Source organism: Sinohyriopsis cumingii, chromosome 1 (genome assembly GCF_028554795.1).
Source record: "Sinohyriopsis cumingii isolate HCF-2022 chromosome 1, ASM2855479v2, whole genome shotgun sequence".
NCBI classification, from domain to species: Eukaryota; Metazoa; Mollusca; class Bivalvia; order Unionida; family Unionidae; genus Sinohyriopsis; species Sinohyriopsis cumingii.
Genome location: NC_142961.1, coordinates 101067010 through 101079696, shown reverse-complemented (window position 1 = coordinate 101079696; position 12687 = coordinate 101067010). Strand labels below are relative to the sequence as shown.

At 33.6% G+C, this 12687-nt stretch overlaps 1 protein-coding gene across 1 annotated transcript in view; it reads left to right on the top strand.

The window, feature by feature from the left end:
• LOC149807443 (uncharacterized) overlaps positions 1-11562 on the top strand; it is a 50299-nt gene extending 38737 nt beyond the window's left edge. Inside the window, exons 9-11 of the mRNA XM_089955958.1 lie at positions 5386-5961; positions 8503-8527; positions 11279-11562. Of these exons, the coding sequence (XP_089812084.1) occupies positions 5386-5961; positions 8503-8527; positions 11279-11562 (885 nt within the window). The remainder of the gene's footprint in view (positions 1-5385; positions 5962-8502; positions 8528-11278) is intronic.
• The last annotated feature ends 1125 nt before the right edge of the window (positions 11563-12687 follow it).

Sequence of the window (12687 nt, the reverse complement as noted above, 5' to 3'; positions counted from 1 at the left end):
TTACGAAATATATTCTGTTAAGTTGTCACATCATTGGAAAAAAAGATAACAATTACATAACTGGATGTTTTTTCAACATTTAGTTAAATCAGTGATAAATACTGTGCACAAAATATTGTATCGGGTAACAATTATCTTTAATTCCTATGATGTAAAGTTTGAATTAATAGGATATAATAATGACACATGTACATCTTGATCACATGTATAATAATTTGAATTCTTACTTGTTTGGGCATGGATAGGAATTGGTAAAGTCCACATTTATAATAATATGAAATCTTATTTGTTTGGGCATGGAAAGGAATTGGTAAAGTCTACATTTATAATAATATGAATTCTTACTTGTTTAGGCATGGATAGGAATTGGTAAGGTCTACATTTATAATAATATGAATTCTTATTTGTTTGGGGATGGATAGGAATTAGTAAAGTCTCAAATTTATAAAAATACGAATTCTTATTTGTTTGGGCATGGAAAGGAATTGGTAAAGTCTACATTTATAATAATATTATTTTTTACTTTTTTCTGCATGGAAAGGAATTGGTAAAGTCTACATTTATAATAATATGAATTCTTATTTGTTTGGGCATGGAAAGTAATTGGAAAAGTCTACATTTATAATAATAGGAGTTCTTACTTGTTTGGTCATGGACAGGAATTGGTAAAGTCTACATGTATAATAATATGAATTCTTATTTGTTTGGGCATGGAAAGGAATTAGTTAGGTCTAAACATTTATAATATGAATTCTTATTTGTTTGGACATGGAAAGGAATTGGTTAGGTCTCACATTTATAATAATATGAATTCTTACTTGTTTGGGCATGGAAAGGAATTGGTAAAGTCTACATTTATGATAATATGAATTCTTATTTGTTTGGGCATGGAAAGGAATTGGTAAAGTTTTAAATTTATAATAATATGAATTCTTATTTGTTTGGGCATGGATAGGAATTGGTAAAGTCTCACACTTATAATGATATGAATTCTTACTTGTTTTTGCATGGATAGGAATTGGTAAAGTCTCACATTTATGATAATATGAATTCTTATTTGTTTGGGCATGGAAAGGAATTGGTAAAGTTTTAAATTTATAATAATATGAATTCTTATTTGTTTGGGCATGGATAGGAATTGGTAAAGTCTCACACTTATAATGATATGAATTCTTACTTGTTTTTGCATGGATAGGAATTGGTAAAGTCTCACATTTATGATAATATGAATTCTTACTTGTTTTGGCATGGTAAGGAATTGGTAATGTCTCATGTTTATAATAATAGTCTCATTTAGTTTATGCCTCAGTGGCTCCACTAGCATAACAATTTCCTTGTTTTCCCCACATTTAATTAGTTTAACTATTATGGAGGCATTCTGTTTTTGCTTAGATTGAAAACAGTACAAAAAAATAGTCATGATATGTGTCTCTTTCAACCAAACGTTAATCATTTTAATAATATTTCTAAGAAAATTTCACTTTAGAAACTTTTGGAGTTCAATAATCAGAATTAGGTCATTCCCTGTTAATTATGCAGCATATAGTTTGAATTCCTAGAGTTAAACTTGATAAATACTTGTAGACTTCAATTATCAAGATTTTAGATCAATACAATTTTTTATGACATCAATGCATTTTAATATTATGATGTAAATTGTATATCATTGGATGACTTTTTCAGACACTGGTGATTCTTTAAACGAGCGATCTCATGTCAAAGAAAGTGGTTGAGCTTGTTCACACTCAAGCAGTTAGATTTGTATCGCATTTCAGTGTAAACTGTTAGCGTTTCCAATATTTGCTCCAATGTAGCTGAGTTTGATGGATTTTTATTAACAAAATGTCCTAGATTTTCAAAACTCTAAATCAGTTTGATGAGAATTGTTTAATAATCCTATATGAAGAATCCAAATGAGTTTGATGAAAACTGGTAAACAATCATACCTTTTCAAGAATCTATGTGCATTTGATGATGCCTGTTAAATAGTATTAGTTTTGCATGAATCTCAATGAGTCTGATTTTGAGTAAGATTTGCTCACATTAATAATGTAATCTTGTATCCAGTTATTTATCCAATTAGTAGCCTTTGTCAAATTCTGGATTCTGAATTGGAACTCTGGCACCTTAATGGATAGTCATCTATTTGATACAATGATGATACAAACTATATTATTGTATTCAATATTGCCTCTCATAGATAGTCATCTATTTGATACAATGATGATACAAACTGTATTATTGTATTCAGAATTGTCCTTCATTGATAGCCATAGAATCAATACAGCCATGATATTGTATTCAAAATTGTCCTACATGTAGAAGTGTCAGTGGGTAACCGCCCATTCACAATTACTCAGGTAATACAATTAGCTGTAGTGTATCAATTTAGTTCATGTAAAAAAAAAATTAGAACAATAATAAAAAAATACCCATCAAAACAACATGTTTCCAAGTTCAGATTAAAGATTGTATATGGTTACGTCAGGAACCAGCGAGACACAGAATAATTAGTACAGTTTGAGGTTCATCTCACGTGATATTTAGATATTAGTGTGTTCAGAATTGTCCCTCATGCAATGGCGGGAATGGATATTCAGGTACCCGCCCTTTCACAATTACACGGTAAAAAAATTTACTATAGGGCACCCATTCAGTTCATGCAAAATAAAATAATCAGAAAACACATTTCCAAGTTCAGATCAAAGATTATATCTAGCGACGTCACGAGCAAGCATGACACATAATAATGAGTACAGTCTGAGGCTCGTGTCAGGTGATATTCAACATCATTTATCATTTTGTTTTGTGTCTGTATTCTTGTAATAATCCACATGGATTTAGCCAATTAGTGACAAGATTTTAACTAACTGAAGATCCAGTTGAGAACCAATATAAATGTTTTTCTTGTGGTTTTCTGTAGTTATGGCATGAATACATGTAATTAGATTACTCATTTGAATACTCAGACTGTTCTTTTGCCACTCATATTAGTACAATTTATGTTGATTACTTTCGGGGTAAGAAGAGGGATTGGTATGGATAAACTACACTAAAGCAATTCAGGATCACAGTTATATGATTTGCTTTCGATCGGGTACCCAGGTAACCGATCATTAGGATTGATGGGTACCTGGGTGACTTTTCCTAAACTTTTGACATCTTAACCATAATCGAGAGTCACCCATGTCCTACAGTCAAGATATTAGTGTATTCTGCATTGTCCCTCATGGATAGTAATCCATTTATTACAGTCATGATATTAATGTAATCATAATTGTCCCTCATGGATAGTCATCCATTTACTACAATCATGACATTAGTGTATTCATAATCGTCCCTCAATGACTGTCATCCATTTTATATGATCATGGTATTAATGTACTCATAATTGTCTTTCATGGATAGTCATCCGTTTAATACAGCCATGATATTAATGTACTCATAATTGTCTTTCATGGATAGTCATCCGTTTAATACAGCCATGATATTAGTGTACCCATAATTGTCCCTCATGGATAGTCATCCATTTACTACAGTCATGATATTAGTGTACCCATAATTGTCCCTCATGGATAGTCATCCATTTACTAGTCATGATATTAGTGTACCCATAATTGTCCCTCATGGATAGTCATCCATTTACTACAGTCATGATATTATTGTACCCATAACTGTCCCTCGTGGATAGTCATCCATTTACTAGTCATGATATTAGTGTACCCATAATTTTCCCTCATGGATTGTCATCCATTTACTACAGTCATGATATAAGTGCAAACATTGTCAAAATGACCCCTCATAAGTAGACACCTAGTTGTTTAAAGATCAAATATCTCACTTGTGGTGGGGATGGGGGTTCAATTTTAAATTGACAGTGCATTTGTTCCATCATCTTTATAAAGTATTTAAGTTTAGGCCATACAGAGAGGCAATGCCGTCTATTTATTTTTATGTATGTGTTCATTGTCTATCATGCTTTGTCCATTTGATAATTACTAAGTTTGATCAAAGAGATTATGTCATAATCTGATAATCCGTACTGTTCTGAAGTTTTAGTGCTTCATCACTTTCTTAAATGCTTGTAATTTTCAGGATGACAAATGAGAACAACTGAGAAGCACAATCTAACCTCAGTTCAGAATGATTTGGGTTAAAAGTAAAAATGTGTATGATAGCATTTTTGATTTGTTTCACACAGAATACAAATTGTATTAGAAAGTCTACTAGACTACTAACATTCATGCGACAAGCTCACTTTCTTTGCAAACAAGGTTTCTTGTGTAACAGCCGCAAATTAGTTTGACATTAGTTGCCAATGAAGGAATGGGTGGCTGCACATAGATGCAAAATGTTGTCAAAAAGGAAGAGTTTGCACAAAACAAGATGAAAGTATTCAGATAAAATGAAAAGGGTGGATATTCTATGTGAATTCATGAGAAATATGATATTATAAGGATGAAATACACATCTTGAGTTATAAATATAACAACAGTGTGCAGATGAGGGAGACACTTTGCCATTTTCTTAGACAGGCTCAGTAGTTATATATGAATGAGATGACTCTTCAGATAATGATCAGCTGAGACTGCCTGTATCTCCATTAGATCTAAAGACTATATTTCTCATCTAGCTGTGTTAAAATGTCCTATCTATCTATGAATGATGCCCCAGTCCTAGACACCACTATATCCTACCACAATGCAGACATCATAGCAATATGACTGAAAATTTTTATAGCTATGTTAAAAATCCAAATCACACACATACACACACACACATTTTTAATTAGAGACTAAATGTTCTTCCTTATATCATCATGGAAAGATGAGTCATGTATCACATTTGTGTATGTGACATTTTATTCTAGAGGGGGCCCTACATTAAGATCACAATTTTTATAACTAGAGAGAATAATGCAAACCTTGGTGATGAGATGTTATTGAAAGATCTGAACATTTTGTACTTAGATCATATCTCTGATGAGGAGATGAGCACTACCATCCAAGGTACAATTAGACCATTTGAAACTCACCACCATAGAGAAACGCAAACTAAGATGGTATAATCACATCTCATGCTCATCAAGCCTGTCAAAGACAATCCTACAGGGCACAGTAACAGAAATGAAACCAAGATAGAAGAAGAGATGGGAAGATAACACTAAAGAGTAAACAGGCATAGACTTCACAAAATCCCAAAGAGCAATGGAGAACAAGTCATAATGGAGAGAAATTGCAGTAAAGCTATCACTTGCACCGCTACATGCAACTAGTTTACACGATAAATGAAATAAAAATGTGCTATCTGAAATTTAATTGTAAATGAGACAATTTAATATCTGACCTATATCCTCATTAACAAATACATCCATTTATATTTCAGGAGGCAAATTACTTCCTTGCCCCATGTATGCTTCAGCAGAAAGCACCTGCAGAGGTCATCTGTCCAAAACCAAATGACCAGATGGAGAGTTCAACAGTTCTTTGCTTTGTATTCATTGGAAATTTTATGCCATCCCCAATCTTCCATAGGCTTCTTGCTGCCTGTGTAGCACACTGGCCAATTGCCACAAAGAACAAAGAGGAGAAACAAGAGAATCAGATCTTTTGTGGCTGCTGCGTGTTTGAGTTGGACCCGCTTCACAATCTGACACTACACTTTAAAGAGTTTGTCATCTTTGTGAGGGTCACAAAAATGGGGATCAAGGATAAGACTCCATCTTCAAAGCTGTGCATTGAGGTGAGAGAGTTCATCACTACCAATCTGCAGAAGATCATTGGATACCTGGGTCAGAGCCTTAAGTTTGAGTACTTTATACAGTGTCCTGAATACAGTGGTGAAAGTGTCAACAGCCTGATTCCTGTATCACAACTTAAAGAGAATGCAGAAATACGCTGTAAATTCCATAACAATGTAATTGAGTCATACAATCTGTTGAAATTTTGGTTCGAAGATAAGGTGAGTTACGAAATTAAGGTCTTCTATAAAGTTGTACAAGTTTTAACACTATGTTTTATGTTTTCTAAACCTAAAAAAAAAAGGTTTTAATGTTATTTTGATGTTTTTTTTAACTTTTAGCTCATCTGGTCATAAAAGGGAATGTTCTGCAGTCCCTCCATTAGCATAATTATATCATTTCCCCTACTTAACTCCCAGCAGGATGGATCACAAATTTCATACACTCATTCATCCAATGGTCTAGTTGCTGCTAAATGAAATTGAAGGTGCCTGGACATCCAACATGACCACTTCAGTGCCGTTTTTAATTTTGTATGGCCATTCTTCCTAAATGGAATGTCATATTGACTTAACACAATGTTTACATAAAAAAGACTTCTTGTGATGTGTAGATGGTCCTAAATGGAATGTCATATTGACTTAACGCAATGTTTACATAAAAAAAGACTTCTTGTGATGCGTAGATGGTCCTAAATGGAATGTCATATTGACTTAATCATGATGTTTACATCAAAAAAGACTTCTTGTGATGCGTAGATGGTCCTAAACATGCTGATCGGACAGTCAATATGACCACCACAGATGCCGTCTTGAAAGTCTTCTTATCACTATGTCTCCCAAATGAAAAGTAATATTGCTCTGTGGTTTTCACCAGACAACTATTTATCATGTCTAGTTGGTTTTGAATACAAATGCTGGTACTTGTACATACATTGCCACCATATTGGCCATCTTGAAAATTGTATTATTGTTCATCTTGTATGGATTGTTGTACCAACAAGGATTTTGACTAAATTAATTCTTTTGATGTCTGTTTGCTCAAAGGTTTTAATTCTGTCATTCAGACAATCTGTTTGGGTGCCATAACAACGCTCAGTCTGATTAAGTTCAGATCTCCACTGTTATACATGAAGATCTGATAGCGACCGCTTAGGGGTCATGTTCTAGTAACCTATGTTATTACTATAATAACTAATTTTATCAAATAATCAGATGTCTTATATTTTCGCATTTGGAAGCTGAGCAGTGTGAATGAAGAGAATGAATGTATACTGAATGATTTGATTCATTTTCAGATTTTGACAGATGCATTTTCATTGGCTAATTTAATGGTCACCGGAATATGACCCTTAAGCGGTCGTCATCAGATCTTCACATAGGACAGCGAAGATCTGATTTTAATCAGATTGGTTATTGCTGAATGTATGCATCAGTATTTTCAAGGGACTGTTTTATAAAAATTTTGTTCATCACCCCTGTATTCCACCTGTTTCAAGAAATAGGGTTTTTTAAAATTTCATATTATGGCATCAACCATTTTGAAAGAGGGTGAGAAAATGATGAGAGTCAGAGTTTTCAAATCATACCTGATGAGTAGGCATGGAATGACATATCATAAACATTAAAATAGTATCATCTACATCATGCTACTGAATGACATTAAGTCTATGTAAACGTATTATACAGTAATACCTACATCATGCTACAGAATGACGTCATGTCTATGTAAACGTATTATACAGTAATACCTACATCATGCAACAGAATGACGTCAAGTCTATGTAAATGCATTATACAGTAATACCTACATCATGCTACAGAATGACGTCAAGTCTCTGTAAATGCATTATACAGTAATACCTACATCATGCTACAGAATGGCGTCAAGTCTATGTAAATGTATTATACAGTAATACCTACATCATGCTACAGAATGACGTCAAGTCTATGTAAATGTATTATACAGTAATACCTACATCATGCAACAGAATGACGTCAAGTCTATGTAAATGTATTATACAGTAATACCTACATCATGCTACAGAATGATGTCAAGTCTATGTAAATGTATTATACAGTAATACCTACATCATGCTACAGAATGACGTCAAGTCTATGTAAATGTATTATACAGTAATACCTACATCATGCAACAGAATGACGTCAAGTCTATGTAAATGTATTATACAGTAATACCTACATCATGCTACAGAATGACGTCAAGTCTATGTAAACGTATTATACAGTAATACCTACATCATGCTACAGAATGACGTCAAGTCTATGTAAATGCATTATACAGTAATACCTACATCATGCTATATAATGTGCAACTGAATCATGATGCTTGCATTTTAAGTTCTTGTTGTTTGTATATGATGATATCAAAATTGAGCTCAAAATTAAAACACTTAAAGAGTGGGATTACTCACAAGACTTTGTATATTAGCAGAAATTCCATATTTTAATGTGAATTTAAATTTTGTCTGCATGAGAATAAATTAAGTTATACAGATTTACTTGTGTCTGATTTTGATATTAAATGCAACAAATGTCAAACTTATACTGCAACCTTAGTTAAAATCTGCATTCAATACAACAAATATCTAACTTAACCATAATCTGTAAATTAAAATGTACATAGAATGCAACAAATGTCAAATATTACAGCCTGTTATTAAATAAATTTTTATATAATTCAGTAAATGTCAAATGTAAGTCATAACCTGTAAGTTAAAATGTGATTTGTTTCAATTTCAGGAACAAACTGGTGATGTTGATGCTTGTAAGTATTACATTTTCTGGCTCATAATCATTTGTTCATATCAAGCCTAACTGCCCCAGTGACATAGACATTAGACATTGGCGCTGATTGGCTGAGTATGTGATCTATTTGAAAACTTCATATTTTAACCGATTGGGATCAGATTTGGTGCAAAGGGGCAAAGTGGGTTTGGTCAGTTAAGATCTTGAATTATTTTTGTTTTGAGTGGCATCTATGCATATCAGATAAGCTTGTGAACAATTGGTGAAACGATTCATTGATATTTTGATGCATCAATACTTTTGCTGCAATGATACAAATATCGATACAAGAGATGGATAATTCATACAAAATGATACAGTAAGTTATTGAAGTCTTCATTTGTCATGAATAATTATTATTAGTTTGCTTTGTTATTTTTTAAATATAGAAATTATCTGAAACAGTATTTGCAGTCCTATACAATAATTTTAGTAGTAAAAACAAAAATGATGAGATTACTCGCTCACCATCCGCAGATTAAAACAAATTGACATGGTTAGTAACCTCACCCCATTCCATGTTAATTACCTTAACTCAGCAGAATGTTCAGCATATAGGATACATTCCAAATGTGTTCCACATGTATAATTAATTATTTTACTGATCATTTATACAACACTTTTACGCGAGTTTCTACCTTGAATTGTATCATGTCTACATTGGTCAATTTGAAAGCTGCACTAACAGTATATCACACGGTGAGATATGTTACATTGAAATCTTGTTGCTTGTTCTGGACCAGTTTAAATAATATGTACAAATCAGGACTCATTGTAGCTTATTCCCTTTGTTACAAACAGGAAGAAGTAACAAAACAACATAGAAACTTCTGGCAAAAGTCATTGATACATACTAGTTGAAAAAAAAAACTGTCAGAGTGCGCGATTGCATGAATCATACAAAATTTGTATGAATTCACACACTTGGAGAACAGTTATGCATGAGAACTCTTGGAAATTAGTTGAAAGGCCCTCATATAAAAAAGTGCTCATCGAAGTATACAATTTTTATTTAACCGTTCAGGTTGCGACATTTGTGTTTTGGGTTGGCAGCTGTTTACACATCTGGGTTCTTCAAGCATGAAATGAATGGTTGTTAAACTAAATTGAATTGGCACATTGTACCATGGAATAAGCATTATGGCATAGTTTGTTATACAATTATGTGTTTAAATAAAGGCTACCTAGAAAACCCAAAATGTCTGATTCTCTGCATTGTTCATTACATTTCTGGTTAGCAAATACTGGCTGGTTTTAGTGATGATAACAATAATTTTTAAAGTTATGAAATATATTGGTTTACTGGAACTGAGAAATTGTTAATGTAGTGATTTTGACCCCGAAAATGGTGTTACATATGAATCAGATGTACATGTTGGATGGACAAATATAGACGGCATGACATTCAATCTCCCTTTCAGCGGTGTTTCAAAATTAATTGCAGAAATGGCAGAATATTGTGCATATTTAAAATACAGACAACTTAAAAGTAGAATACAATTTTCATTTTTCATGAATCAGTTGAGTCTGCAGATCATATGCAACAAAACCATATATCCATGTCAGAGGTAAGATAAACTTAATAAATAAGAATAAAAATGCAATTAAGAAGTAAAGATATTTATTTGAATACCTCTGTCTGCACAAGCAGACTATGGCATTGATTGACTAAAAACCGTAATACAGCATTATGGAACAGATAAGAAATCTGGCATGGTAGTCAGTAAACTACTGCTTCAGCTAAGTAAGTTTATCATAGTGAAAAAACCTATTTTGGAGCTAATGTATCCAAAAGATAATATCTGTGAGCTCTGGAAAATTGTAAATAACAACAACAAAGATCAGTTCCCCAACATATTCAAGATGACAAATCTAGCTATGCATATGCCCTTTCAGAAGGAAGCAAAGAAACATTTATACGCAGAAAAGGAACAAAGTATGCTCAAAAATAATTTACAGATTAATAATTAAAAAACTAGAGGTGACATCTTTTAAAGGTTCTGATTTCAGTAGAGCTCTAAAAAGGTGGAGTAGGAAGAAAGAGAGAAGTGTTAAGTAAATATTTAACATTACCCGAGAATTGCATATACAATATCTGACAGCTAAATTTTTGTTTGTAATTTGCATACTGAAAATACAACCAGTATGTCAACATACATAAAGGGGCATCACCTACCTTCCAAAGATGGAAAGACCATCAAGTTTATATGTTTCCTAGAGAGGTCTTGCAATAGTATTCTAGATTATTTCGGTCCACTGAAAGGATAAATTTTTTAATCATTCAGTGAGAAAACTTTCCTCCTGGAAAAGTATTAGCTATGCAAGTGACAGGTATGATATAACTGTATAACAACCCTTACAGAAACCATAGTCATTGATGTTTTATGACCTTTGCATCAGATCATCTGGTCACTATTTAAGATTCAGCCATGATCAGCTGTTTAAAGTAGCTGGGTCAAATTATCTCGCTTTAGAATGGAGGACGCAGATTTTGTTTAGCCCTCAATTGTGTTTGGATGGCTGTAATTATGACTGAAGTCTTCAGTAAGTCAAATATAGTGTCTGATGTGGTCTCAAGAATTAAAGATAAGATAGCATTTATTTAGAATCACCATGATATGAAACAACGATCCAAGTTCGATTAGTATCAGTGCTTTTTTGTTGAAATATGATCTGTTATAGGAAACTTGGTATGACTATGACTTTTTCTCAGTGTTTCACTTTTGTTTAGCTGTCAGAGGGACATCTAATGTACCTCAGTCTCCTTATAATGACCAAGATACACTTATGGGGACATCTAATGTACCTCAGTCTCCTTATAATGACCAAGATACACTTATGAGGACATCTAATGTACCTCAGTCCCCTTATGATGACCAAGATACACTTATGGGGACATCTAATGTACCTCAGTCCCCTTATAATGACCAAGATACACTTATGGGGACATCTAATGTACCTCAGTCCCCTTATAATGACCAAGATACACTTATGGGGACATCTAATGTACCTTAGTCCCCTTATAATGACCAAGATCCGTGTACTTAATCCTGGCTTTGTCAAATAGTTTGATCTGTGGAGACTGGTATCATACTCACTAATGTCTGGATGGAACCTCTTGTGCATTGTGTGAGTTTTGTCAGAACCTCTTATGGTCCATTTGTTGAAGCTTCTTTTATAAACCTAACCCATGATAGTATTTTCCTGCTGTTCTGATAAACTCTGAGAAAAGGAATGTGCTTCAAGCCTAGACGATAGTAAAACATTACAATTCAGCAATAATTACAAGTTCATTTCTCTTCTTTGGCAGTCTGAATGTTTTGGTAAAGAACTAGCTTCCTTCAATAGGATAAAAGATAATAGGATCCAAATAATAACTTACTTATATAGCCCTTCTCCATCTCAAGGTCCCCAGTCTAAGTCATATTGGTCAAGTCCCTTTCAAGAGCCCCGGTCTGAGTCATATAGCACTACTACCTCTGAAGGTCACCAGTCAGTGTCATATTGGTCAAGTCCCTTTTCAAGATCTCTGGTCTGTGTCATATAACACTACTACCTCTGAAGGTCACCAGTCAGTGTCATATTGGTCAAGTCCCTTTTCAAGATCTCTGGTCTGAGTCATATAGCACTACTACCTCTGAAGGTCACCAGTCAGTGTCATATTGGCCAAGTCCCTTTTCAAGATCTCTGGTCTGAGTCAAATAGCTCTACCACCTCTGAAGGTCCCCAGTCTGATTATTGTAGTCCCTCTCCCTCTCAAGGTCTCCAGTCTTAGTATTGTAGCTCTACTCTCCTTCAGGATCTTCAGTCTGAGTCATGTAGCCCAACTCTCACAAGGTCCCCATGCAAGGTATTGACTATTTTGGGAATGGTTAAGATAGACTTCTCTTCCCATTTAGGACTTCACATTTTAGTTTGTTTACTTGAAAAATGGGAAGAAAGGATTTGAAATGACTCTTCTGGCCTACTAAGAACACCACTGACATTTTGGTGTCCACCATTCCCAGGTGGATTGAATTCACTTTTAAGAGAATTTATCAATCTGTCACTGAGCAGGATATTTCATTGATGTGAATTAGAGTCCATAAAGTTAGGGATGTTTCTATTTCATGGGTCTATGATAATTATGCACCACTGGAG